At 49.3% G+C, this 27,462-nt stretch overlaps 1 protein-coding gene across 3 annotated transcripts in view; it reads right to left on the bottom strand.

Moving 5' to 3' along the window:
• Window positions 1–2,862: 2,862 nt before the first annotated feature.
• Window positions 2,863–27,462, bottom strand: part of TRIO (trio Rho guanine nucleotide exchange factor) — a 322,955-nt gene continuing 298,355 nt past the window's right edge. For 2 of the 3 annotated variants that reach the window (XM_074329063.2, XM_074329064.2), the window contains 15 exons: window positions 27,073–27,165; window positions 26,261–26,311; window positions 25,969–26,046; window positions 24,833–25,024; window positions 22,768–22,945; window positions 19,702–20,483; window positions 15,499–15,746; window positions 13,831–13,969; window positions 12,924–12,951; window positions 12,550–12,712; window positions 12,160–12,281; window positions 10,784–10,862; window positions 8,908–9,108; window positions 5,659–5,797; window positions 2,863–5,146 (listed from right to left, as the gene is read on the bottom strand). In XM_074329063.2, coding sequence (XP_074185164.2) covers window positions 4,598–5,146; window positions 5,659–5,797; window positions 8,908–9,108; window positions 10,784–10,862; window positions 12,160–12,281; window positions 12,550–12,712; window positions 12,924–12,951; window positions 13,831–13,969; window positions 15,499–15,746; window positions 19,702–20,483; window positions 22,768–22,945; window positions 24,833–25,024; window positions 25,969–26,046; window positions 26,261–26,311; window positions 27,073–27,165 — 3,042 coding nt within the window. In that variant the 3' untranslated portion in view covers window positions 2,863–4,597. Of the gene's footprint in view, window positions 5,147–5,658; window positions 5,798–8,907; window positions 9,109–10,783; window positions 10,863–12,159; window positions 12,282–12,549; window positions 12,713–12,923; window positions 12,952–13,830; window positions 13,970–15,498; window positions 15,747–18,697; window positions 19,161–19,701; window positions 20,484–22,767; window positions 22,946–24,832; window positions 25,025–25,968; window positions 26,047–26,260; window positions 26,312–27,072; window positions 27,166–27,462 lie in introns of those variants that run through there. The other variant, XM_074329065.2, reaches the window with a different exon arrangement.

Below are 27,462 nucleotides of genomic sequence, written 5' to 3'. Positions count from 1 at the left end.
ACCATATGTTGCTTATAAGAAATCTATTCACATATAATGATAAAGGTATGTTGACAGTAAAAAGATGGAAAAGTACACAAGTAAGCATTAATTTTTAAAAAGCAGGAGTAATTACATTAATATCAGATACAGTTCATATCAGAGCAAAGAAAATTGCCAGAGAGCATACGGGATATTACATAGTGATAAAAGGGTCAACTCACCAAAAAGACAGTTATCCTAAGTGTGTACATCAAACATTGGAGCTGCAAGAGATGTGAAGCAAAAACTGACAGAAGTGAAAGGAGAAAGACAAATCAGTAATTATAGTCGAAGACTTCAACATTCTTTTCTCAAGAATTGATTGAATAACTAGACATGACATGGATTAATTCCCTGAATAGCACCAACCATCACAATTCATTCAATATGAAATAGATAATTTGATTAGCCCTGTAACAATTAAGGAAATTGAATTCATAATTCAAAAACTCCACATAAAGAAATCTCCAGGCCTACATGGTTCCAGTGAAGTCTACCAGATATTTAAAGAAGAATTGACAGCAATTCTATACAATCTCTTCCAGAACATAGAACACTTTCCAATTTATTTTATGCAGTTCGTAGTACAATGATACATAGACTAAAAACCGGACAAAGTACAAAAACAGAAAAAGAAAAATTACAGACCAATGTCTCTTATGAATATAGATACAAAAACCCTTAACAAATATTAGTGAATACAGTTCAGAAACAGAAAGAATTATACAGCATGATGATGTCTGCTCTCACCAGTCATATTCAATATCATATTGGAAGTTTTAGCCAGGGAAATACAGCAAGTAAAAGAAACAAGGGCATATATTGGAAAGCAAGAAATAAAACTGTTCCTATTTGCAGATGATGTAATTATGCAGAAAGTCCCAAGGAATCTACAAAAACACCTAGAACTAGTAAGTTAAGCAAATATACAGGATAAATGATAATCATTCAAAAATCAATTATATTTCTACATAGTAGAAATGAATTCATGGACACCAAAATTGAAAATATGGTATGATTTATAATTGTTTGAAAAAGAGAAATATTTAGGTATAATTCAAACAAAACATATATCTATATCTATATCTATCTATCTATCTATCTATCTATCTATCTATCTATCTATCTATCTATCTAAACTTGTAAAACTACAAAATGATGATGAAAGAAATCAAAGAAGATCTAAATAATTGGATATATTATACTCATGGATTGGAAGATTCAACATAGTAAAGGTGTCAATTTCCCCAAATTGGCATACAGATTTAATGCAATTTCTGTAAGAGTCCCAGTAAGATATTTTATAGACATAGATATATTCTAAAATTTATATGGAAAGATAAAGGAACTGGAGTAGCTAAAACTTTTTGAAAAAGGTAGGAAGAGCAGGACAGTCTACATGATTTCAAGGCTTACTGCACAGCTACAGTAATCAAGACTGTGTGGAATCCACGGAGGGAGAATTAATGCGACCCGTGGAACAGGGTAGAGAACCCAGAAACAGGCCCAACTCATTGACTAAAGTCACAAAAGGGTAGTCTTTTCAACAAGTGCTACTAGAACAACTGGAAAACAAGAATAAAATCTACAAAAGAACAAAACCAAGAAACAAATAAACAAAAACAACACTCAACCTAAATTTTACACCCTATACAAAAATGAACTCAAAATGAATCACGGACTTAAATGTAAAATGTAAAACAAAAACTTTGACCAAAAAACTTAGGAAAAAACCTTTAATTTAGGGCTAAGTGAAGAGTTCATAGACTTGACACCAAAAAGCTTGATCTACATAAAGAATTGATAAATTGGACTTGATCAAAATTAAAACATTTTTCTGTGTGAAAGATCCTGTTAAGAAAATGAAAAGACACACTTATAGAATGGGAGAACATATTTACAAACCACATCTCTGATAAAGGACTAGTATCTAGAATATACAAAAAATTCTCAGAACTCAATAAAAGACAACGCCATGAGAAAGAAAACAGGCAAATGACACGAAGAGACATTTCACTGTAGAGGATGTACAGATGGCAAATAAGAACATGGAAAGACGCTCAATATCGTTAGCCATTAGGGAAATGTAAATTAAAATTGCAGTAACCTGTCATTATTCACTTGTCAGAATGGTCAAATAAAAATTAGTGACGACACCAAATGCTGGCAAAGAGTCAAAGAAACCAGATTAACTCAGACATGTGGTGAGAATGTAGATTAGAACCAACCTTGTATTTCTGTTCCTCCGGAGCCACCGAGCCATCGATGTCTGTGACTGAGGAGGTGCCACCTCGGGGACAGTGAGTGTCCCATGCCCTGACTTTGGGACTTACCTTCAGTATTTCAGCAAACAGATGAAAAATGAAACCCGTTCTGCAAGTCCCGCAGGACCAGGTGACTCCGTGTGGGGGGTCTTCACAGATGCGGGATCTTTGGTTTGCTCGTGACACCAGGACCTAAACCTCAGTGCTTTGTTTTCTTCAATCTATCCGGACAAGGCTGATTTTGCTTCTCTGTGGCCAGGATGCAGCAGTTCTTTTCTTTGCTCTGAGTCTACGTTCATTAAGAAACTGGGTAGCTGACGTCTGCCAACCAGCACAAGGCGCAGTGCCACTATGAACAGCTGACATTCTGGGTTACACACCAGCGAGCCAGTCTGCAGGAGCCTCAGCAACTCCCGGCTCTGGCTGTGCTGAGCAAACGCCCAGTCTAGAAGAGTCTCCTCTGCAGCCCCCCAGGCCCTGACCCATGAGGGGCCGGCCCATCCTTCATTTTCTCCCTCAGCCATCTCTCTTTTCGATTCAATAGTGACCAATGTAAATAAAAGGCCTAACACAAAAATCAGGCAAATATGTTTAATTTTTTAAAAGAACTGATGGCAAAATAAAATATTTACATCACATCATACTGTGTAAACATGTAAGGTCTCTGTACAAAGAAATATACATGCAAAATAATGTAAAAATTTAACTGAAATAATAAAAGAAACAATACACAAATAAAAGTTGTGAGGTTACGAATACACATCCAGTTTTGAATCCAATTTCTTTTAAAAAGTTTCTGTACAATTTTACAAGGAACAAACAAACAAAACCCAACAAAAGAATAAATAAAATACATTGGAAGCTGCAAAGCTTAACTACGCCCATTTATGGCTCAACCCAGGTGTCTGGCTGGCTTGGGAAGCGGGCTGGCCTCTGTGTTAGTGTATTTCACACAACAAAGATAAAAAGACATCCAGAAAAATTCAAGCGTGCCCAGAAACCCAGCGTCTTTTGTTGAAGGGCTCCCCACATCGGCGTTAATTCTGCCACAGTGACACAGATGTGGGGTGCCAGCCTCAAGGCGGCTTAGTGCTCAGTTGGCTTTTATTTCTTACCAAAAGCTCAAAGTCCAGCCAATTTTTGTACAGAAAGTTGAATGTCAAAAAGTCTAAAAAGTAGTAAATGTCCAGACTGATTTTGGGGAAAAAAATAATACTTTGGCATTCTGAATAATAGCATAATAAATTTTAAAACATTACCCTATTATCCAGTTTTATATTCAGAATATGAAATCACTTTTTACAGTCCTCGAAACTGACAAATTTCACGAAGAGTTAAATCTCCTTGAACGATGGCACAGGGCTACAATCCCCCACCCTCACTCCACCCCACCCCGCCCCAACACACACACAAAACCATAAAGCTCACCGTACGAAGTATGTGCTTTTTCTATATATTTATTACAGGTACAACAGAGGTCTTCATAAATAGTTGCATAAAATGTTAAAGCCACAACATTGCACATGATATGAAATAAAACCAAAAAAACCCCGATGAGTGCATTTACAGTATTTTCATCTGACTGTATACTGCTCAACAATCTGATTGACGGCTTGGGGGTTGGGGGGTGGGGGAGTGGGGCAGGACCCAACCTGATGTCCTCGGTGGATGGGCAGAACCCTCTGACCCCCAAAGCAAGGCCCGGGCGGTGGGTGGGGGGTGGGAGGGGAGGCAGGTGGGGAATGGGCAGACTGAAGGCAGGACCAGTCTTATATACAAGTAAGGCCTACATTTCATCAGAGCAAAACAATTCATTCTATTTTTATGCAAAAGTTTGAGGTTGAATGCACGGTTCAGAAGCCTCGTCTGGCGTCCCAGGGAGACACACACATCAGGCGGCTGGCCAAGCTCAGAGCCAGGGGGCCGCCGCCGCTAGGGCGCGTCATCCCCGCGGTGGCCCCTATCTCTGTTGTGTTCCTTAACACCAGCGGTCGAACCCAGGCATTTTGTTTCCTTGAATAAATCTTGGAAAACATTAAATTTGCAAAATTCTATTCGTGTTCGTTTAAAAAAGTTTCTTTTCATTTTTTGCAGAAACCTGAATAAAAGACTGTGACGCAGCGACGCTGCCCCCGCTCGCAGGGCGCACGGAAGGTCCTCCACGCCGCGCGGCCGGCAGCCCGCACTCGGGGTGCAGTTTCACACGATGAAATCAGCAGCTGAGCAGTTATGTTGGTTTGTGTTTCTCTTCGAAATTGAAATTAACAGCTGATTGGCAGGTGAAAGAGAATGAGAAAGGACTTCAGGACAGGTCAGACCCTAGGCAGCAGCCTGCTCTGTAAGAAGTTTTTAATGCTACGAAGAGGTCGAACATCATTCTGGTGTTTGCGCCGCTCGATGAAGGACGTCAGTCGGGACGTGTCCAGGACGCCCGCGCCCCTGCCGCTGCCGGGGCCCGCCTGCAGCCACTGCTCCTGGAGGGCCAGCGCAGCTGAGGGACGCTTGGCGGGGTCCTCCTGCAGGAGGAAACACACGAAATCCTTGGCCTTCTGGCTCACTCCTTTAAAGTAGTCATCTGGGAAACTAAAGTCTAGTCGGCAAATGTTCAGGCAGGTCTCTTCCACACTGTCGTCCAGGAAGGGGGACACGCCACTAAGAAGGACGTATGTGAGCACTCCCACACTCCACGTATCCGAGGTCAGGGAGACCGGGTTCCCAAGGATGATTTCGGGGGCTGCAAATTCAGGGTTCCCCAGTAACTGGTGGATGTAGTAGGTCGTGTTGAGTTGGACAGCATCTCCAAAGTCAGCCAGTTTAATTGTTGGCTTGGCTAAACTCTGATCCACCAGAATATTTTCGGGCTAGAAGACAGGAGAAGGCCAGTGATTTTCAACAACCCCAAGCTTGAGCTCAAGCGTGAGGCTCACCAGCAATTTCTGAGGTCGACTGGAACAGACTGCTCACGTGCAAAACAGAATCAAACTCTCAGCACACGGGCCCACGGAAGGGGGAACAGGCACCAACAGAGAAGCCGCTGCCCCAACTCGGTGCAGACCAGCCCTCTGGAGATGAGCGAAAGCAGCATGTTGCACAGGCTGGTTTCCGAAGCTGGGTATTTACTCCTTGGAGCTCCCAGCACTAACAGCAATCCTTTCTCCCCCTTTCTCAGTCACCACTCAACCAGCCCCACACCAGCCCAGCAAAACTCACACAACTTTCTGAAATCTCATGAAATGTCTGAAGATCTCCAATCAATGAAAGTGAACTCTTGAAAACCAAGACTGGAAACCAGTGCTTCCATCTCCCACCCCCTCATATCTGTCCCCAGCCGTGGTCAGACATGCCACTCTCTGGTCCCTGGAAACCCACTAACCTTTAGGTCCAGGTGTGCTATCCTGCAGTTGTGAAGGTATCGGACGGCTTCCAGAACCTCCCCCAGATACGCCCTGATCTTCCCTTCGGTGAGGTTTCCCCATCGCACCACACAGTCCAGGAGGCGCCCCTGGTCAGCCCTGCAGAGGTAGGAATGTGTGCGGCTGTCACTAAGTGCCAGTTCACGTTAGAGAACTTTCTCGTCTAACACGAAGTAAACGTGCCTTCTCTGTGCCCCACTGTTCATGTTCCATTCATGTTTCAGGATTGTATCTCCACCTGAAGGCACAATGGGATCACCAGGGTGGCTTCCTGTGAACATCTGTGCAGATGCCCGTGGGGAACAGGCAGCTGAAACCTTAGAGGGAGCCGGGAGGCGCCCGTTCAGCCGGCTCCACTCACACCCTGCCTCCATGAGAAAATGACGTGGGAGCGCTGCCTGGCAGTGCCAGGCACACAGTAGGTGTTCTGTGGGCATCTGCTGAAGCAAGGAATGAAGTGGTACCACCTCCCCGAGCCTTAGTTTTGTCATCTGTAAAATGGGTGATGGGAAGGCTGAATGAGGTAACGTAAGTAAGAGGCAGATGATAAGGCAATACGGTAAGTGAGTCAAAATGGTCTCAAGTCTTCCTACTGTGAATTTGCTTTAAATATTTAAAAAACACTTACATAGAGCTGCCCACGTACCGGGGACTAAATACCTTCTATCTATTCATTTACTCCATATGACAACTCACCGAGAAGGTTTTATTGTCACCATTTTATGGATGAGGAAACTGAGGCATACAGAAGTTATGTAACTTTCCCAAGGTCACACAGCTCATAAGTGAAGGCTGGAATTACAATGAGATGGTCTGGCCCCAGCCTCTCTGAACACCTGTCTATGCTGCCTTCTTTTTTTGCAAAACAGAAACGTACAGGATAATCATCTACTTGTCTGGTAATGGGGAGTAATCAAGGAGAATTTGGTAGTCAGTAATTTGTTATGAAAAGAAATCCTATTAACAGTATCGTGCGGCCAAACCATTTGGTTTTCCAGGGAGAAGAAATGATGGCTGAATACACTGAAAATTTTAAAGCAGAAACTGAGGCCTTGTTTTGTAGATTTTTTATGAGGACGTCAGATAATTCTTGCTAAAAACCCTCAGGGAGGATGGACCGTGTTGTTAGTTATCAAGCTTCTAGAGCCAGAAAGGACCTTCCCAGGTACTGAGGGCCCACAGGGGCCAGGTCTCTGCTTGGATATCACATTAGCGCCACAACAATCACCCGCAGCAGCTGAGATTGTAAAGGCTGCCACGGCTGAGAAGTGAGCTCCAGGTGACAGGGCCACTGAGAGGTGGAGCACGGACCACAACCAGGCCACACGTCCACTGACACGCTCATCAGCCTCGGGGAGGGCCTGCCGTCCTCCCTTCCGTGCCTGACGGGTTTGCTGTCCCAGAGACGTAGCTGCGCAGCCCTGGGCGGGCAGACCCTCCTGAAACATCCCCTCCCCCGGGGCGGGCACTGCCCATTGGGGCCACAGCCGCCTCGCCCATAAAGGCATGGGGTGGAGGCATTTATAAAGTCTTTAAGAAAAAGAACACAAGAGATAGAAAATCAGGTGCAGGGCCTTGAGAGAGTCCCTGAGGGAGAGGCCTCAAAGCTCGAGCCCCGCTGTCGCCACGAATGTGCCCCTACACGGACCAGGGGTGCTCCTTCTGCCTGGTCTACACTTTCCACTGAGGAGTGATCAAAAGTACGAACTGGTGCAAAAGGTTTTACTTTTGCCAGTGGAAAAGAAGTTGTAAATCCAAGTAAATGTGTGAATTGAGACCGCCTAAAATGGAGCAATAGGAATCTAAAGAAAGCTAAATGCTGAGATGTTTTCCAGAGACCAGAATGTTCCAAGGCATTACTGACACTTTGGGCCACACGATCATCTGCTGAGGGCAGTTCTGTGCCCTGCAGGATGGTGAGCGGCATCCCTGGCCTCCACCTGCTGGATGACAGTAGCACCCCACCCTGACTTGTGACACCAAAAGAGCCTCATGCATTGCCAGTGGCCCCTGAGGGGCACAAATGCCCCCAGTTCAGGACAACTGCTCTTGAATTTCACATTCTTTACATGACTGAGCTGTATGCTGAGGTGTCCCACTGGGTCCAGTAAGACCTTGGGGACCAGCGGGGCTGCGTGGTTGGAGGCCACCCCCGTCCAGGGGCATCTCTTGGTGAGGTGCATCTCCCCACCCTCATCTTCTTGGCATCCTTCGGTGGCAGGAGCTCTGAGGGGCTGGGTGGCCCTGGGGTTGAGGTGCCTGCCAAGTACCTGACAGAGCAGGTTTTAGCGAGCCCGCCCCAAGCGCCCACCAGAGGTCGCCACCAGGGCCATGTGTCTTCAGAGGCCTGGCCTCTTGGGACCTTTGGGGACCGGGTGGTGTCTCCAGGTAGGCTGAGACCCAGTGGGAGCCTGGGTGTGATGTTAGGCTTGCTTCCCCCTTGCTGGACAGCACGTACTCAAAACTACTTCTTTCTACATTTACTGGAAAGCTCTAAAATTGTGGTCTCTAATAGCATACATATGAGGTTTGATTAAAAAACATGGTGAATGTTCAAATAAAAAAAATTATTACAGTACGACACATTGCCATTAATCCCCCTCAAAATACTCCCCCTCGCTTCTAACACACTTATCCCGTCATTCTTGCCACTTTCTGAAGCAGTTCTGGAGGTCCTCTTTTGTGAGTATCTTTAGTTGTGCTGTCGTGGCTGCCTCCATGTCCTGAATTGATTCAAAACATTTTCCTTTCATGGTCATTTTGACTTTGGGAAGAGCCAGAAGTCTCATGGTGCCAGATCCGGTGAATAAGGTGGATGAGGACACACCGTAATGCTTTTATTTGACAGAAATTGCCGTACCAGAATCGATGTGTGACACGGAGGAGCATTGTCATGATGAAGGATGAAGTAAAGACACTCATGAAAGAGGACTCCCAGAACCGCTTCAGAAAGTGGCAAGAACGACAGGATAAGTGCGTTCGAACCAAGGGGGTGTATTTTGAGGGGGATTAATGGCAATGTGTTTTTTACTGTAATAAATATTTTTTCATTGAAACATACACCATATTTTGTGATCACACCCCTATGTTTTAGAAGTTCTGTGAATCCTAAAATCCCGATTCCCATTGTCCTTAGAGAACAAACATCAATAAAACGCTTGAAGGTGAGGCTGCGGGTTACAAAGAGGGGCAAGTCGGTGTGTACGCACATTTCTAAAACAAGGACGTAGCTGGTGGGGGTCTCAAAGGTGTCCAGGAGTCCAACCAGGAGTGGGTGCTGGACGTTCTGCAGGACTCCAAGCTCGTGGGTGACCTGGTCACGCTTCATCAACTTCTTGTTTACAAACTTAGTGGCCACTGCTCGTTTGGTTCCTTTCTGATCACATTTCTTAACGACAGAGAACCTGCCCCTGGAAAATAGGTTGAGAAGGTAATTTTCAGAGGACTCTGTGTTGTGGAGAAAAGTGTTAACCTAAGTGGACTGGGGGAGGGGCAGCGTCCCCCGCCTGCCGACCCGTTCTGCCCACAGGCCCTGCTCTCCCCAGCAGTCCGTGCAGGGGCTGTGGCCCCGCGATGGCCCCGAGGAAGCCTGCCCATGTTCGAGCTGCTCCGCGGTGAGACTGTCTCCTCCTCCGACAGGCAGACTCCACTGCCTCGCACTGGTCTAGGCAGATCACTTGACTCCCTCTAACCTCAGAAGTGACATCGTGAGACTTACCAGGCAGCTTCTACCTTCGTTCTCTCATGGAAAACTTTCCTCATTGTGTGAAGAAGCTTGGGAGGGACTACTTGGGGCCTCCTGTTCACCCCACACCCCTTCTGAACAGGTGTCAGCTGCCATCACTGCCTGCCTGCCCCAGGATGATGGGGGTGGGTCACTCATCGCTAGTTCACGGTCCCTGGCACCGCACCCACGGACCACACCCGAAACCCCAGCTCCATCTCCATTTGATCTGGACAACGGGGCCTTGGACCTGAAGTTTGAGCCCGCTGCCCTAATGGGACGAGACGGCGGGGGCCTGGGGAACGTGATGAAGAGAAAGGGCAGTAGGCTGTGGGGGATCAAGGTGGCCCCGCCCCTTCGCTAGTCCTCCAGCGGCGGGGGAAGTGGTGTCTGTCTCTCCTCCCTGGAATCTGGGCTGGCTGGGGGCTGGTTCTGACCCGCAGAGTGTGCAAGGAGCGCCGCTGTGGATTTCTGAGGCTGGGCCTTAAGAGGCCTTGCAGCTCCTGTTTTTGTTCTCTTGGAATGCTTCCACCACCATGTGAGGAAGCCCCAGAGCCCAGCATCCCAGGTGGGGCCGAGGACATGTGGGTGAGACGTGCGCATTCCACGACAGACCAACAGAACTAACACCCCAATCAGTCACACGTCGTGTGATGTGATAAATCACTGCTGCTCTGAGACGTGAGGGGTGCCTTGTGCAGTGAAGATAAGTGCAGCGATGCCAGGCTGATGCATGCAGGTAGGTGAGCAGGTCACTGGAGCCACCACCCAGTGTGGCTGCTCAACGGAAGAGGCGGCTGCTGGGGGAGTTTCTTGGAAAGCTTTCCAAAAGGGACATTTGGCTGTCATGCTTTTGACCTCCTTGTTGCCACATGATATGTGAGGACACTCAGAAGATGCCTGATGGTACTGCCCCATCTGGAGAGAAACAGCCCCTCTCTGTTGGCGCCCTCTCTCAGTTTGCACATGGGTCCCCTGCGACTCCCCCTACAGCTCCATGTACAGCTGGAACCTGAAGGACACAGACTTTTCTAACCAGGACTCCACGGGAGAATGAAGTACTACAGAAACGGTGTGAGTGACTCTCCCCTGAATTCCACCACGCATAGGACACAGATGGCACAGAGCAGGAGTCAAGCCATTCCAATGGATGGCTTATGGCTTTGGGCCTTACTTCTCTTGCAACCTGAGCTGAAAACATCTCTGCTACATCCTGGATGTTTAGTAGCGAAAGGCGACACAGGTTACACTGCTAATGGGACACACAGAACTCCCAACTGCTGGCAAACGCACAGGCTCTTACAGTGAGTTACGTCCTCCATGCTACTCTCCCGGAAGGGGCCCTGGGTTGTAGGCCGTACCTGCCAAGCTCAGCCACTTCGCTGTAGAAGGAGTCAAAGTTGTCTTTCCAGGTCACCACGACCCCATCACTCCCTGGACCTGCAAGAAGAGCAACATCCCCTGAGCCTGGATGAGGTGGTGCTTCTCGGGAAGGAGCACAGACCTGCGAGGTCCCAGGTGGCAGCTGTATGCGGCGCCTGAGCAACTGAACTGTGTCTCACCACCAGGGAGACATGCTGTACGTGTGAAACACGCTGCGGGTTGGGACTCAGCACAACAGACAGACAGATTCATGTGACAGAAATGAACACACACTTCCTCTTCCACTATTACCCCACTCGTGTCTCCAGGGTATCAGTGTATCTCCCTAAACTCCTTAGCTTTCAATAGTGATTTATCTAAAAAGATAATCACCTGTATCATTTCTGTGACATCTTTTTTAAACTAGAATTCGGTGATTCTTTACTCTCAAATTCAAGACTTTTTGTGTGGCATGATCCAAAAATCAGAACACTTCCTTTCTTTGATTTAATGAGGTTAAAATAGATGTAGGATTAAGACACGTGGGATAAAAGTTCTGAGACAATTCTGTTTATTGTCTACACACAGGGCGCCCCCAAACTCAATTCACCTTGCAGTTCAGATCTTTATTTTCACTCCCGTCAGGGGCTCTCATGCCTGGAACAGCTGCAGGAGCAATGAGAAATCGCAGCCGCCCCCCCCCCCGCCCCCCCCCGGCATAGTTGGTGGCCACAAAATGGTAGCTGGAGATCAATATGTGCTGCTTACTGAGCCTCCACACGTGTCAAGTGCAACTAGAGGAAATGTAAAAAGGCTTAGGATATGAGTTCTGCCTCCAGGAGTTCACGGTTTAGTGGTGGAGAGGGAACAAGGCCCTGCCAGGCAGTGGAGCGAGCAAGGGCTTCAGACCAGAGTGATGTGGGTCCCACCAAGGTCCCCCTGGGCTCCTAGAAGGACAGGAGGCCACGCCCACCAGCAGGGCTGTTGCCAGGGTCTGAGACAGGCAGAGCCCGTGCACGCTGCAACCACACTCCCTCCTTTCCTCCCCTTTCACCCATATTCCTCGAGACCGACTTAGATTAGATTCTCTCAGAGCCAAAGTGGCGACTGGGTAATCAGATCAAAGAGAAATTGGATACAAGAGTGTGTTTTGAGAACTAGGCAAGGACGCACTTTGTTCCAGCCCAGTGGCCATGTCAGAGGCCACGCTGGGCCCCTGCATTGACCTCGTGAGAAGTCACCCACCCCGGGACGTCCCAGACTGTGGGCTGCTGCTGCAGCTCTCCTTTGGAAGGCCCAGGGTTCAAGTGTAGAGAGGAACTCTGGACTTGGGGTCCCTGGAAGATGGGCACCCCAGCGCAGCGCTGCAGCTTACCTAGAACCCTCAGACTGGCTGCAGAGGAGGCTGAACCCATGTCATTCACAGCGATGCATGTGTAGAGGCCATCGTCCTCCAAGGTCACGCCGACGATCTTCAGAGCGGCCTCTCCTAAGTCACTGCCACACAGAGCAGAAAACGCCCCGTGTCAGAAAGGCTCCACTCCCCCCGCTGCCACCCTGAGCTCTCTCCTGCAGCATCGCAGGAAAGCAGGAGCTCGAATACCCACGAGGAATTTCAAGTGGAATTTTAATTTGAGTCACACACCCAGGTACGAGACATTCCCTCATGGGAAGCGTCCCAGTGTGAAGGGCAACCACGGACTCAGTCACGACAGTCACGGTGGAACCAGCCTGCGACAGCGACCCCTACGTGGGACCCCCTCACCTGTAGGAGATGCTGTAGTGACCGTCGCTGTTCAAAGTGTTGTGTTCAGGGCCCTTCCAGGTGATCGAGGCCTTGGGGCGGCCGCAAACTCGACATCTAAGAACAACGGTCTCCCCTGTCTCACATGTGACCTCACTCAAGGGAATGACGAATTCTGGGGGAACTGCAGGAGAAAGGAATCAGTAACACTGGTTCCCGGCTCCCCTCCCACCTGGGCCCACCCACACTTCCGTCACAAACAAACAGGACCTCAGCTGCTGGCCCAGCCCAGAGCTGTACAGAAAACCCGTTTCCACCGGCTACACTGAGTGTTCTGAGACACGCCCCCTGGCCCCATAACCTCTAGGACTAGAAGAAAGAGGTACAGCACTCACCGTCACAAATGTAGTTGGGACTGAGAAGCTGAAATGGAAAAAGCACACAGGTGTGAACCAAAAACACGGCCTATTTTGAGAGACGTTACTTGGGGCTACACGTATTGTTGAAAGATGCAAAGAAATACAACTTGCTTTGCCTGGCTTTCATTCACAATTGACCACACTTTCACTCTTTCAAATACACTCGAAAGCTTCTAGTCCTATGAATTTGGGTGTGTTTTCTTCCTACCCACACAAATGAAAACACTGCTTAAACTCATAGACGTCGTTTTTCTCAGCCTAAGGACCAAGTCCAGTCATCCCTGGATCCCTTCCTTCTGCAGAATGGCTGTTGCGCTAACCTAGGGTCCCCAGATTCCTTTTAGGAGTTATTTTCTTTTTCTCCAGGCACGTGTCGTTCTCCCCCCTCCCCCCACCCCCGGTTTAAGGCAATCTGATCATAAAGGAGTAAAGCTGACTGGAGTCAGGGGATTCGCTAGAGCCAGTGGACCTGTGTCTCAGCATCTAGTCACTTCCCCTGTGGTCTAAGGCAGGCAGTGAAGGAAGTCGGAGCCACGGCTGCTTTGTTCCCTGTCTGCTTCTGAGAATCTAGACTCTGCTTCTCCTGGGAACCTAACGTTGTTCTCTGTCAGACAGATGTTTACTGGTGAGGTGTCCACATGTATACCTGGTTCCTTAGAATACACAGGTACCTGTGCCAGCTAGCACCATCCCTGCAAGCCTGCTTCAAAACCCTGGAAGTTCTGCTCCCGAGCAGAGGGAGGCACATGCTGAGAGGCAGATCATTGCCAAGCGAGCCTGGGCCCCAGGTCTGGGAGTGGGACACCCCCACTTCCTCTTGGGCCGGTGCCAGCCCCCACGTCCAACTGAGGGGGACATGGTTCCTGGAGACACTGGTCCTCACCTTCACAGATACCTTGTTGCTGAGTCCTTCCCGTGATTTCCGATAACCGTTCTCTAACTTGCCTTCCCGTTTGCCGTCTTTATCTTTTTTCTCAGATTTTTTCCTTAAACGGAGTGCTGTGTGCCAAGATGTTGACTTCCTAGGGGGAAATTAACACATTGTTAGTATACTGCCTTTCCAGTGTTCAGCAAATAATTCCTGAAAACATTAGAAAAAGCTGACTAACGCAGACATAGGGTGATGGAGAAAACTCCAGTAACAGTGAACCCTGCTGAGCATACTTTACTGTGATCCTTGGTAACCAGGACGGAAACCCAACACTTTGTTACATCAAATTTTAAGGATGAAAATATAAAGGTGCCTGTGCTGCTTAATTTTATGTGTCGACTTGACTGGGCCATTGGATGCTCAGCTATTTGGCCAAACATGATTCTGGATGTTTCTGGATGAAATTGACATTTTAATTGGTACAGTGAAACCTATTACTCTTCATACAGTGGTGTACCTCATCCAATCAGCTGAAGGCCTGAGTAGAACAAAAAGACCTGTTCTTTGGGCAGGAGGGAAATCTCCAGCAGAATAGAACGCCTTCTGACTTATCTGTATCATTGGCTCTCCTGGGTCTTCAGCCTGTTGGTCCACACTGCAGATGTGGACTTGCCAGCCTCCATAATTGCACGAACCAACTCCCTACAATAAACTTCTTTGTCTCTCTCTCTCTCTCTCTCTCTCTCTCTTTACACACACACACACACACACACAACCTATTGATTCTATTTCTCTGGAGAACCCTAGTACAGGGCCTAAGAATATTTTTGGAGAAAACAAAGTATAAAATGGGATTCTTGAATAATGTACTAGAATAAAATATTTCTGCGTGTCAAGGAGAAACAGGACAAGAAACGGAATACAGGCATTCTGCAGCCTGAACTCAAGCCCAGCAGCCTTCCTGGGGGGTAGGGCGAGGTGGCAAGCGTGGAGCCAGAGGCACAGCCTGCCTTGCAAACCCAGCCAAGGCCACAGGCAAGACTGAAGAGGACCACAGCCACCATCAGTGCCTTCGGGTTGGGGTTTTTGGCCCAAAGTCTTTAGAGACTTCAAAAATCACCAAGTCCTGCAATGCTTCCACTCCCAGAAGCCATGTGGCTGGTCTCTACCATAACTAGAGAGATTCAGGGAAGGGACGTTTTAGAATCCAGCATCTGACTTCAGTTTTCTTTAAAATGTTTAATATAGCAAAACTGGTTTCAAGTTTCTTAACTGCATTCATCTTCCACTATACATGAGGTAAGACACGTTGTATCTTTACCTACTAGAACTTATAGAATGAGTATCTTTACTGATGTACCCTAATAATGAGTTAGGGGTCCTTGCAAAGTCCTCAACCCCCCAAACACCCAGGGACTAAAATACTATCGTGGTCTACCTAGTGGCTTGAAAAAGCTGTGTGTTTTCAAGTGGAGGTAACTAAAGTAACTTGCAGAAGGAGTCTGAGAGATGGAAAGCCACCCATCTTCCCTTTGGGGGGTCCACCTTGTGCTCGGACATGGAGGCTAACACTAACAGACAAGAGCACTGCTTTCTCTCAGCAGGTTCGGCCTCTCGGGGCCGTTAGGCCTCTTTTGTGCTCGGGCCCCTCTCCCCTCGGCTGTCCGGCTGGGGTCTCACTTGAGGGTCCCGTCGGGGTTCTCCATGATGACTGCACTGGTATGCCCCAGCACAAAGCCTGGAATCCAGCCCTCGGCGGCGGGGCACTGGTCAGTGGCGGCTCGGAACACCAGAAACATGTTCTGCTGATTGCTGGCCAGAATCTGAACGACCTCTCCTTGGTAGACGTTGATCTCATCCTCCTTCACTGCCGTGTAATCGTGTGTCACCAACATGGTGGAGATGTTGCTACTGCTGCTACTTTCACTCTGTAGCGGGAAAGATGGAAAGAAAAAAGGCAGAGGGGAACTGACATGAGATCTGATACCATGAACTCGCTCGTCAGTGTGTGCCGTGACGCGACGCCCCAGAGCAGGGCTCACCACACAGAGGGCATTCTGCAGCACTCTCCTCCACACTTCTTAGCTAACCCTGTGCTTTTTCAGTAACTGAAAACCAGTGTTGCTCTAGAAATTTAGGAACAGTTTTAAAAAAAATCAGTGCAATGATGACACTACATTTGGATGCTTTTTAGTCCCATCTCCTTGCATCTCTGAAGGAACGGCTCAGTCCTCGTGTTCACGCCAGGTGTGGTTACTCCTATGTCACGGTATTGTTACTCTACCATGCTCCTTTAAAAGTATTGTTAAACTAAAGAGCAGCAAAGAGTAACTCTTCAGCTCCCTGACAGATCAGATCATGGAGGAGCCCCCAAATCAGCTGGATAAAAACGTTCATCCAGAACGCATATTCCAGGATTCCACCAAGTTGCTGTCATGCCTAATAATTCCCTTTTTTCCCTTCTAAAAGAAGAATGCAGATTACCTAAAAAGTAAGTCAGCTACTATTCTGCTCTTAGGGATAGCTGTCCTGCTTCCTTTGTGTGGCCCATGGTGGACGGCCCTCTTAGGAGTTTGCATGACTCAAGTGTCCTGAAGACGCTGTTGCCACGGGAACGTGTCACTGAAGATCTTCGACCACTGGCTCCTTGGGAACAGACCCTCGCAGCGGAAACCTACCCACACTTGTCCGGCCGCCCAGTGGCACCCAATCTCTGTGGGTCACCACTCAATACCTGTTCAGTAACTCAGTCAATGAGGCAAGATTGCAAAAGTCAAACAAAGATCATTTCTTAAGGCCACCTACCGGGGCCCACAAGCTGGGTGGTGTTAGCTGGCGAGTAGAAGAAACACCAACGGCAGTATCTGCCCCAAGCTGTCCTTTACCAAGTGGCCCCTTTGTTCCGGGGGAGGAGGAAGCTGAGACCACTGCCAAATCCTGAGCTACCTCTGGCCCAATCCTGTCTAGCAACAGTCGGGACGTGGGGAATGGCGTCAGGTGCCCTGCTCCCTTTAGCTTGTTCCCGAGAGGCCTTCACCAATGATGATGTCTGGACAGTCATGGATCCCCAAGACTCTGCCGGGCTCTCGAACTCTGACGCGAGCCTCTGCCAGGCTCTTGGACGCCTGGGGCAGGTGCTGGGTCGGTGCAGGTGTGACTGTCAGACACCCCTGCCACATGCCTGCTGGCCCTGGGCTACTGAGCTGGTGTCAGGGCACCTGGAGCAGACGGCGGACCGCTGTCAACAAGCCAGTGCGCTGGGAGTCCAAAGGCCGGGCTGAATCCAGACCCGTGGTGGAAGTTTAAGTTAAACACACCCGAGGGCAGAGCCATCACTCCTGTCTCGGCTCGGGGGGCTGCTGTGTGTTGCTGCCCCTCATGGATGCCCACGCTGCCCTCGCCTGGCTTTGGGCTGCGCAGACTCACTTATAGTTTTATCCTTTTAGCGTCTACTTTTGTATGCTGACTTACAGAGCAACACCTAATAGTTCTGTGATTAAAAAGCCAAATTTGCTAGAAAACATAAACAAAAATCAACTTCTGTGGCACAGGCGCTTTTGGTAAAAAACGTACCATAATCTGAGTATTTTGTCACAACAATAATAGCTACTAGAATTTTCTGAACACCTCCTATGCCCTAGGCTAAGTATTAGGTATTTGAAATCTATCTCATTTAATGCTCACCACGGCCTTGCCAGCGGGCAATTATCACGCCCTCAAAGTGGGAGGTTAGGGATTTGCATGGGCCATGTGGCCTCTGGGAGAGGGCTGCACTTTCACTGCTGCCTGGGTGGACAGGTACAGGGAGGTTGTGCGTCCACATTTGGGGGCTGGCACAGTCACCATAGGGACTGGTCCACATCCACTCCACTCCTGCTCTCGGCAGAACTTTCCAGAAGGTGCCCATATAAAGGAGGAAGAAGGACCTCGGTCGTGGATTAGGCACAGATGCTTGGCTGTGACCGCAGACAGCTCCACGGAAGTGGTCAAGAGGAAGGAGGCCGCTGCTGACCCCCCCACCCAGGGAGATAAAGTGGCCCAAGTGGGTGGGAGCAGGGCAGGGCGACAGACAGTTCCTTTTAACTGAACTAGTTCAGAATCCAGAGACCAAATCCCCATTTGAGGCCTCCAGTGGTCTTCTCAGGCCGCTAGGACCTTTCTTTAAGGCATTTTGACTCATAAAAACACTGGCAATTTCCCTGTCCAGGTGACTTGCCACACATGGAAAAGTGAGAGACAGAAAAGGTAACTTTTGCAGCCTACAATTTGCCAGAACATGTGCCACATGTGACTGTGCCCTTGTCTCAGAATGAACGTCGTGGGAGGGAGCCCGGCGGGGGCGTTACGCCTGTGCACTCAGGGGCGCCCAGAGACCATGTGGGTTCCTGCGCTGGCTGTTCCCTCTGAAACAGACTGCGAGTCCCTGGGTGTTTTGGGGTCAAAGCAGTGAGGCAGGCCTGCACAATAAGTATTCAATCAGGTTCCGGCAGACCGTGTCACTGCATCTTTTCCTCTGGCTGAAATCGCCTTCTCACGCTCACCTGCACACCTAACGAGGGGGCCAAGCTACGCAGCAGGCCACGCTGAGGCACCCAGAACACGGATGCCGCTGCTGGCCACTGCAGGGGAAGCCTGCCCCACTAGTTGCTTTTAAGAATGAGATTCAAAGGTAAATAAATGTACCAAGACCCATTTGCTAATTTCTTCCTCAATTAAATATAGAGTTTAGCGAAATACGTAACAAAAAATAGGAGGTAAGAAAGGATAAAGCCAAGTCAACCCCAACAAGGCATTGACAGAAGTCCACAGGAGAGAGAGAGACAGACATGCAAAAGCCAGATTTGTTTTATAAAGAGAGACACAGACCCTTTTAGGGAAATGTATTTAAAAATTTATAAAGCAATCAAACATACACTCATTAGAACAGTTGTATTCCCTCACGCATGCCGTCAGGAAGGTGTTATGGGTCAGGCCCTCTACCGTGTAGGAAACAGTTGGGTAGGAGAGCGAGGGAGCCACAAAATGGGGGGAAAAACCCACCACAGCAACCCTTCTGCTTGAGAACATTGGTGGCAGGCAAAATGAGGGTGAGGATGGCCGGAGCGCCGCAGCCCACACTGCGCCCCCTGCTGGACAGAACGCAGACATCCTCCCAGCGCCGGCAGGAGCCCATCTCCAGGTGCCCTAAAGCAGTCTCTTCCAGAGTGAAACTTTGGGGGGAGCAAATATTTCCACTGGAGAGAGAGATTCCTTCCCCCCATTTTGTCAGCATAGTTTGCTTTGAGTTGTTGTTGGAAGTTTTCTTGAGGGATTTTTTTTTTTCAGCAGATGAGTCAAAAATGCTGCAAAGATAATTTAAGGTATAAAAGAGCACGACCAAGCGATGAGCAAAAAGCTTACAAAGTGTAGGTTTCGACTTAATAGGAGGTAGACAGCAGAGACACTGACCCCTCTAAAAAAATGTGTGTGAGGAAGGCAAGGGCAAAAAGAAAGTTCCAAGATAGTCCACTGGTTGGAAAATGGAAAAGACTTACAGAGGCTGCGTTCAGAAGGTTAATGCGCGGCTTTCTCGTATTAAGGAGACACAAACAAAGCAAGGAGCGAGTTAGTAGAGATGAGCAGCGCTGTCCCGGAGCAGAGGGGTTAGGAGGCGTTCGTGTGGGCTCCGGACCGCCGTCGTCCAGGCCTGCGGATGGCGGACGCGCACACACAGAGCTACACGTGTCTATGTGGTCAGTGCACAGGCAGGGCCGAGTTGATTACTGCGGCGCAGCAGGAGAGCCAGGAGTTAGTACGAGGACAGCAGCGGCGACACGAGGTTTAGAAGAGCTGGCGGGACAGAGGCAGTGGGGCGGGCGGGCGGAGGCTGCCAGGCGTTCTTACCCCATTGCTCTGTGTGGATTGCACGGACTGCTCGCTGGCCGAGGAGCACGTGCTCATGCGGTCCGTGTCCTTGCTGGGGGCCGCGTGGCGGTGCGCCTGCCGTTGGAGGGAGTCACTGTCCCCCGGGAAGGTGAAGGAGCCCGGCCGGCTGGCGGGGGAGGCGGGGATGGAGCTCCAGAAGGAGCCCCCCTTCTGCAGGGGGCTGCTGGGGGGAAAGGGCTCCTTGCCGAATGGAGAAGGGAATGCAGACGAGAGAGGAGAGTTCAGAGGCGAGATGGCCCCGGGCCTGGGCTTTCCCAGGGGCAGGGAGCCCAGGCTGCTCCGCGAGCGGCCATCCTCCTTGGCGTTTGCATCCTGGCTGGCACCTGCGGCGTTCCCAGTGGACTTCCTGGGGCTCTCAATCACCTTCATCTTGGGAATCTGCTCTGCTTCCCTCTCAGGACCTTCGGACTGGCCACTGGGGAGATGCCTGCTGGGCTGGCCGGGGCCGGCCTCCAGGCCGGGGCTGCTGCTGGGAGGAGGCAGTGAAGGGCCGGGAGTGGACATACCTGACATCTTGTCTGCCTCTGCTTGGCTCGAAGCTGCAGAGGAGACCAGCACGGGGGAGTGGTGTCGGACAGGCTGGGGGATCCGGGAGGGTCTGCTTCTGCTCGAGCTGGGAAGGCCACTGCAGCTGCTGGCGCCACTGCTGTGGTTGCTGCCACTGCCACTGGGGGCCCCGCCGCCCCCGCCCGCGCTGCCCCCGCTGTGGTTCCTCTGATACTCGATTGGTGATGTCAAGGCTGTGAACACAAAGACACAGTGGGAGAGATTCAGTCTGCACACCGAGAAAGGAGAGGGAACCGGTGTCATCCAAAGGGAGTGCTGGCTGTGAACCCGTCCCCCCTCCCGTCACGGGAATCCACGACCTCTGCTCCTCCTGACCTATGAAGATCCACCCACCTGGAGGCAGAAGACGACACCATGGCCACAAGTAAAGAAGGAAAGGTCTCCAGTGCTATTATCGTGTGCATGAAGGAGTCAAATGGACTGGACGGAGGGAAGTGGGCGCGTGTGAGTGGGTGGGGGGCAGGAGAGGCCAGAAGTACGGAGTGAATGAGGACACGTGGTGGGGGAGACTTTAACTGCCCCCAGGGGCTGCGAGCAGAACCTTCGCATCCCTGCCAGGTGGAAAGGAGGCACACTGGCTGGGGGATCCCCGACAAATCGCCAGTGTCAATGGGGACGCCAAGGTACCAGCTGGTTCCCACACGGTCGGGAGTTGTAGTTCAGCTGCCACAAAGGTCCTCTTTGAACCAGAGAGCAGTCAGGCAAAGAGCCTGGATGGGAGTTAAGGGACCCCTGGTCACCACATGAGGAGGGGGGCATGCACCACTCTGTTTTGCAGATCCCAGAGAGACAGGGATGGGAAAGAGCTCTGCAAACTCCCTTGTGGGTCATGAAGCTGTCTGGTCTCTTGGCTTTATGGTTTACTTGGTTACATACTCATCTGCAGGAAACATGCCAAGTAAGATATATGGAAACACTAACACAAATTCTTCAAGCGTAAAAACCTTTGAAAAATACAACCATCAGGCATAGCCCCTTCCTGCCTGGGAGGCAGCAGGCATGTGTCAAAAAGCATCCTGGAGCCAAATGACATTTTACAAACTCCATGTTAGCCATAGGCTCTCACAGGACAAGGAGACTGTCATGCCCAGAGCTCCCACTCCATTCCTGATCTCGTTCAAACCTCTGGAATAGGCATTATCACCTAGCCCAACTGTCCGGTGAACTATGACAGACCCACGTTGGCAATATGGAGGCAGTTCATTTTATTGTAAAGAAGCTGGCAAAAGTTTGGAGATTTCCCAATAGTTACATGCTGTTATGGATTGTCACTTAATAATACATTTAAAGAGTCTTGCATTTACTCTCACAGGAGCGAAACTTCTTTTTACACGCCAAGAAACCATCCCCTGACCCCACGCATCCAATTCTAACTGCAAATGTTAAAAATGACCGGCTACAATCTAGACGGGAGCTTGGAGTTAACACCCAGGCAGCTCATTGCCACCTGGCCCAAAATGCCACGTGAGCCTGACTCCCCACTGAGTGCCTGCGTTCCTGGCTCCTGAATGTCATGCAAGGCGTGAAGGTGGTTTTGTGGTGACAGAGAAATTATAATATCCTATTGGACTGGGGCACAGACACAGAACACGGACATGGAGAAAAGGACAAAGACAAGACATCGAGTGAGTGGTTAGCTTCTGACGGAATTCCTGAAGCTCTTCAAGGACCACCAAATTAAAACCCGAGTCGGTCAGCAGTCACAAACAGAAGCAAGCAATTTTAGGTCACGGATGGGAAGCAAAGTAAGGTCATATGTTCACTCTCATGGAGAAGATATTTCCCCTGAGGTGTTTTGCACTGTATTGCATTGCGCTGCATTGCACTGTATTATTATTGTATGGTATTGCATTATATTGTATTATTGTTTTGTATTATTATCGTATGCTTCTTCTATCATCGTGTCATGGAAGCTGGGAAGGCAAAAACTATGTCTTGTTTTTGAATGCGGGAGAGAGGTGTGGATGTGCAATGCAATCAGACACAAGTTTTGAAGTGGCACTTGAAAATGTCCCCACACCGGTGGCCAATTCCATCAGCTGTGTCAGTTCTTCTCAGGCGTTCCTGTCCCAGGACAGAGCTCTGGTACACACATGCTGCGAGACCACGTGGGGCAGGATGGAACAGGACGGCGGTGACAGGCATGCTTGAGAGCCAGCTGGTCTGCTCGGCATCCTGCCCCTGCCACCGACAACCTGTGGGACTTGGGGCAAATTACTAATCTACTCTACACCTCAGTTTCCTCATCTGTAAAATGGGAATAGGAGTACCTGCCACACAGCGTCGTCGTGAAGACGGAATGAAGCAATATGTGGACAGTGCTTAGAACGGTCCCTGATACACAGTAAGTGCCAAGGAAGTCCTGTCATCATCACTCATATGCAGTAGGAGAGAAGAGAAATAGAAATGTGTACACTCCGGGCAGAAAACACATGCCTAGTAACAGAGCACACTTACCATTTAAAAAGTTGCGCTGGTTTTCTAAAATTTGGTTGATCTCATGGATCCACGTTTGCCGGACACTCGGACTGGATGAATGTAAAACGAAGGTCTCCACCACGTCACCCGTCCTTGATGTCAGAGCAAACTTACAGGGATCATTTTCCACATTCTCTTCTAGGCAGAGGCAACTCACCTGAAAAAAAATAAAGAGAGGGCCATTATTCTCAATGGCCCAATGGTGGAAGCAACCCCAGTATCCATCAACAGATGAATGAATGAACAAAGTGTGGTCTACACACAATTGTGGTCTACACATAATCCAGCCTTAAAAAAGGACATTCTGGCACAGGCCACAACATGGATGAGTCTGGAGGACCTTATGCTAAGAGAGAGAAGCCAGTCATGAAAAGATAACAACACCATTATGATTCTACTTAGTCGAGGTCCCTGGAGGAGTCCAATTCAGAGACAGCAAGTAGAACGATAGCTGCCCAGGGCTGGGGAGGGGAACGGGCAGTCAGTGTCTAATGCGTATGGAGTCCCAGTTCTGCAAGATGAAGAGTCCTGGAGGGGGGCGCTGCGGGTGGGAGCGAGACAGGGTGAGCACAACGCCACTGAGCTGTACACTTGGAGATGGTTATGATGGTACATTTTATGTTGTGTGTGTTTCTCCACAATAAAAACATTAAAGCACATTTATTCCCACTGGTGAGCTGCAAAGTAAAGCTCATCCAATGTCAATATTGAAACAACCACATTTTGTACATGGGAATTACCAGGAGTCGAACTCCTAGCTTGAACAATTAACTAGAAATGTGAGCCTAGGATTGCTTGTTTCCAAAACTCCTATACAATCACCCAGTGTTTATGAGTTCCCCAGGAAGAAAAATGACACCATTTAAAACACGAATATTACTGTAACATGTTATGAAGTAATGCATAACATGGCATGTAAAATACATAAAGTAACTTTCCGGAAGCAGAATATGTAAATTAGTGTATAAAGAGAATTTCTATGGTGATGCAGCTATTTTCTGTCAACAGACTTAGGAAAAGAACGGGTGAGAGCAGGTGATGGGTGGGTGTGCGGTGCCGACCATGGGGGGGCCTCCAAGGACCAGGGCAGGAGGGGTGGGCTGGAGGGTGGCGTGAGACAGGAGGGGGCCTGCAGCCCAGCGTCATGCCTCCCCGCCCTAATGCCTCCCCAGGTGCTGGTGGGCAGAAGCCCCTCCCCCAGCCCGAGGAAGGAGAACGCGTGGCTGCTGGCGGTGGTTCACAGGTGCCTAAGTGGGAAGCTGCACGGAAGAGGGTGCAGTGCCCCTCCCGCCTATGTGCTGGGCCTCAGGGCTCACAGGGTAGGAGAGGTGCCCTGTGCCTGATGGGGACCCGTAGCTTGGGGCCAAGGCCCTAACACAAAGAAGGATGTCTCCCTTCTGAGCCCAGGACCTGCAGAGCTGCAGAGGAGGAAAGACCTGGGAGCAGAGCAGGCTGCATCTCCCAGGGACCATGTGCTGGGACCTCAGGCCTCCTCCTCTGCTTTTCTCTACGTCATCCTTGGTGTGTCCCCTTAGAGGACACAGGGCCATTTGCAATTATTTTATTTGTCTTCTTCTTCCTTCAGAGAACGAGCTATGCCAGAGCACAGATGGCTGGTGTTGTCCACGCCTGCAGCTCCATGCCCTGCACCGAACACACGCTATGCCCCTGTCGCATGAGGAAAGAGTCAGACGCAGGGTGAGCTATGTGCTCGGGTCAGAACCACACTCCAGCTCTGCGCCTCTGAACTGAAACAAGCTGTATGTGGTCCTAGAGAAAGTGGAGCACAAAAACCCACCGAGAGAAGGCTTCATTGTGGTAAAACTGAGTGCTGGTGGTCACAGAGAAACACGTGTAAGACAGCAGCCACTGCAGAACAGACAACAGACGGATGGAGTGAATGTAAAGGTTCTGAAATGTATTAGAAAATTCTCCAAATATTTAATAAACAAAGGATCGGGATATGTCATCATTAGAAAGGAAACGGGCCATCCGCACGACGGGCACATGAATGAGCACATGCGCAAAACGCCACACTCATTACCTTGATGCTGTTCTTGAACAGGAACCCTGGCGTGGAGAAGCCCTTCTTCTTGTCGAGCGGCTCGCTGAAAATGACGATCTGCTCAAAGAGGAAGACCCGCCTCTCCTTGCAGCGCGGCAAGAGCCCTGCATCCTGCTCCGTGACCAAGAACGTGTCTTGCAAGAGCAGCTTGCCCTGGGCAACAATTTTACCCTGAAACGAGGCAAAGGGGGCAAAGGAAGAGGCGAGAGAAACATTGCATTCTAAGTTAAGATACATGTAGGTTCTGTTTTCTTTAGCTTTCCTCCCACAATTAATATACACGTCTTCTATTGATTTATAGAGCTCAATTTTCTTCTTTTATTATCATGAGTCCTTAAGCCCAAAGAGAAGTTATCTAAATAAGATTCTTGCCAACCTTTGCATAAATCACTGGCCTCAGTTACAATCAAAGGCTGAAAGTGGATGTCAAGTGTCTAGTTCACACGGGAACAGTGGCTCCGAAGCAGGGCCCGGGACCCTGGGAACCAGCACTCCCTGGCGGGAATCAGGAGCTCAGCACAAGAATCTGTGCTACCAGAAGCCTCTGGGAGAGTCTTTGTATGCTTTTTTGAGAACCACAGCAAAAGAACTTCAAAGCCCAATCCCTAGCAAAAAAGTAGGCAAGAAAAGTAAAAACTTCTTCCCTCTCCTTCCTCAACAGTCAAAAAAAATAAAAAAAAGACGCCGGTTCGGAATATCTCGAGGACACTAATAGATACTGGAAATATGTCATTTGGCAACTCACAGAAAAGTCTGTTAGACTAAAGACAAACACAGTGACCCCGAGGTCAGGCTCCTGGGGGTGACAGCCGGGCAGGGCCGCCTTCCCACTACCTGCCGGGAGGGAGCTCTGTCTGACGGCAGCAGAGGCCCAGGACACAAAGCAGAGCCCTGCCTGTTTCCGCCTCAAGGCGCAGGGCTCAGAGCACAGGAAGATTCCAAAAAAGTGAATCAAATGCACCCAAAAGGAGTTGGAAGAATAGACCAATCAGGTGGAAGCAAAGTGAGAGAAGACAGAAAACCAGGCAAAAGGATCAGCTTTCTGCATGTGGAGATAAACAATCCGACACAGGGGAAGTGATGGAAGGCGAGGGGCACATTTAAAGGCACATTACGTCGAATCCTTGCAGCCGCCCGACGTTCATCATATCGTTGCAGCGCTTCGGCACTACGCACATGACCTCCACAGCTCTCTGAGGGGGAGAACACAGCCAGGGGTCAGCCACAGCTCTCCGTGCCCTCCCTCGCCCGCCCGTCCTCCGGGTGCAGAGGACACACAGGTGCGGACACCCGCCAGCACCCACTGCCACCACCCCTCCCGGGACAGACCCCTCCAGCCACTGGCTGCTCTGGAGACCCGTGGGGACAGCCTGGGGGCGAGCCGGGTGGCCCAGCGGGTGTAAGTACCTCTAGCTCGGATGTGTCCAGACTCGCTTTTTTGGAGTACTTGAGGAAGTCCTGCAAGGCAAACATGGGGGGGGGAGGGGAAGGAAGCATGAGCAGGGTGACAGTCACGCAGCAGCCAGCTTCTGATGGCCCCTGCCATGCTCCAGGCTCTGCGCCCAGCGCTTCAGCCCTCTTTTCTCTTTTTTTTCCACCTCCCAGTAACACAAGGAAATGGTGTCCTTATGTAGATTTCAAACCACAGGAGAGCAAAGTCAGACCAAATCTATCTGAGCCAGTGAGGGTTCCTGTTTCACTCCAACACAAGCTCTCGTCCTTCTTTATAAATCCAGGTTCTAACTTTCATATACGAGGGAACCTCAATCCTTTTCAACAGTCATGTTCGTCATGGAAAACTGTGATTTTGCCTCTAGTTGGTGCTGAGGAATTGAAACCAATCAAGGGCTGCTGCTGAGCCGACAGAGAGGAACGGAGAATTTTATCTTTTGCTCCAAGATTAGAAAACACGTAAAACCACTCGTAATCAAAGAACAGTGGTGGGGAAAATTAGTTCACTTTACCTGACATTTGGATTCAGAATTGGAAGTAAATGAAAAATCGAGAAAATAGTGTAAGGTGTCTTGATAAACAAACAAAAAAACAAACAAAAAATCCTTTTCTGAAATATTTAAAATCAGAAATACCAAGACCACTCACATTGTGTACATGAAAGATTCCCCTCACCTGCCAACCGCTCTCCCCCGGCCCCAACCACACTTTTATCCTCGCACCAAACAGACGCCTGACAGCAGAGTTTGCGCCTGGCAGAGCCTCACCTTCAGTAGCAGCTGGTATTTCATAACTCTCTGGACAGGTTTGATTAACAAATCTGTGAGCTGCAGCCTGTGGCCAAGACGCTGCTTTAAATCCTGTGGTTTTAAAGGAGGAAAAAAAGACCTTACGGGTTGTCTTTTCAAGGGTAATGTTTCAATCCTTGTAATGGTTAGAAATGCTAACTAACTACACCGCAATGCAAGTAACAAGGGAAGAAGCCACACTGCACAAAAACTAACTACTGGATACTATTTCACAGAATGCCCAAGTTTTACACTTTAACCTTTCTGAGCTGTTTTTGAAAATAGTCTTTTACGCTTATTTAAACACCTTCTTTCAATGGCTTTCTTTTATTCATACAAATATTTTCATTTTGGGCAAATCATTTAGAT

The sequence above is a fragment of the Rhinolophus sinicus genome, chromosome 3, assembly GCF_057876585.1.
Source record: "Rhinolophus sinicus isolate RSI-liver-muscle chromosome 3, RSI-T2T, whole genome shotgun sequence".
NCBI classification, from domain to species: Eukaryota; Metazoa; Chordata; class Mammalia; order Chiroptera; family Rhinolophidae; genus Rhinolophus; species Rhinolophus sinicus.
Note: the sequence above shows the minus strand (reverse complement) of the source record. Positions and strands in the feature narration are given on the sequence as shown.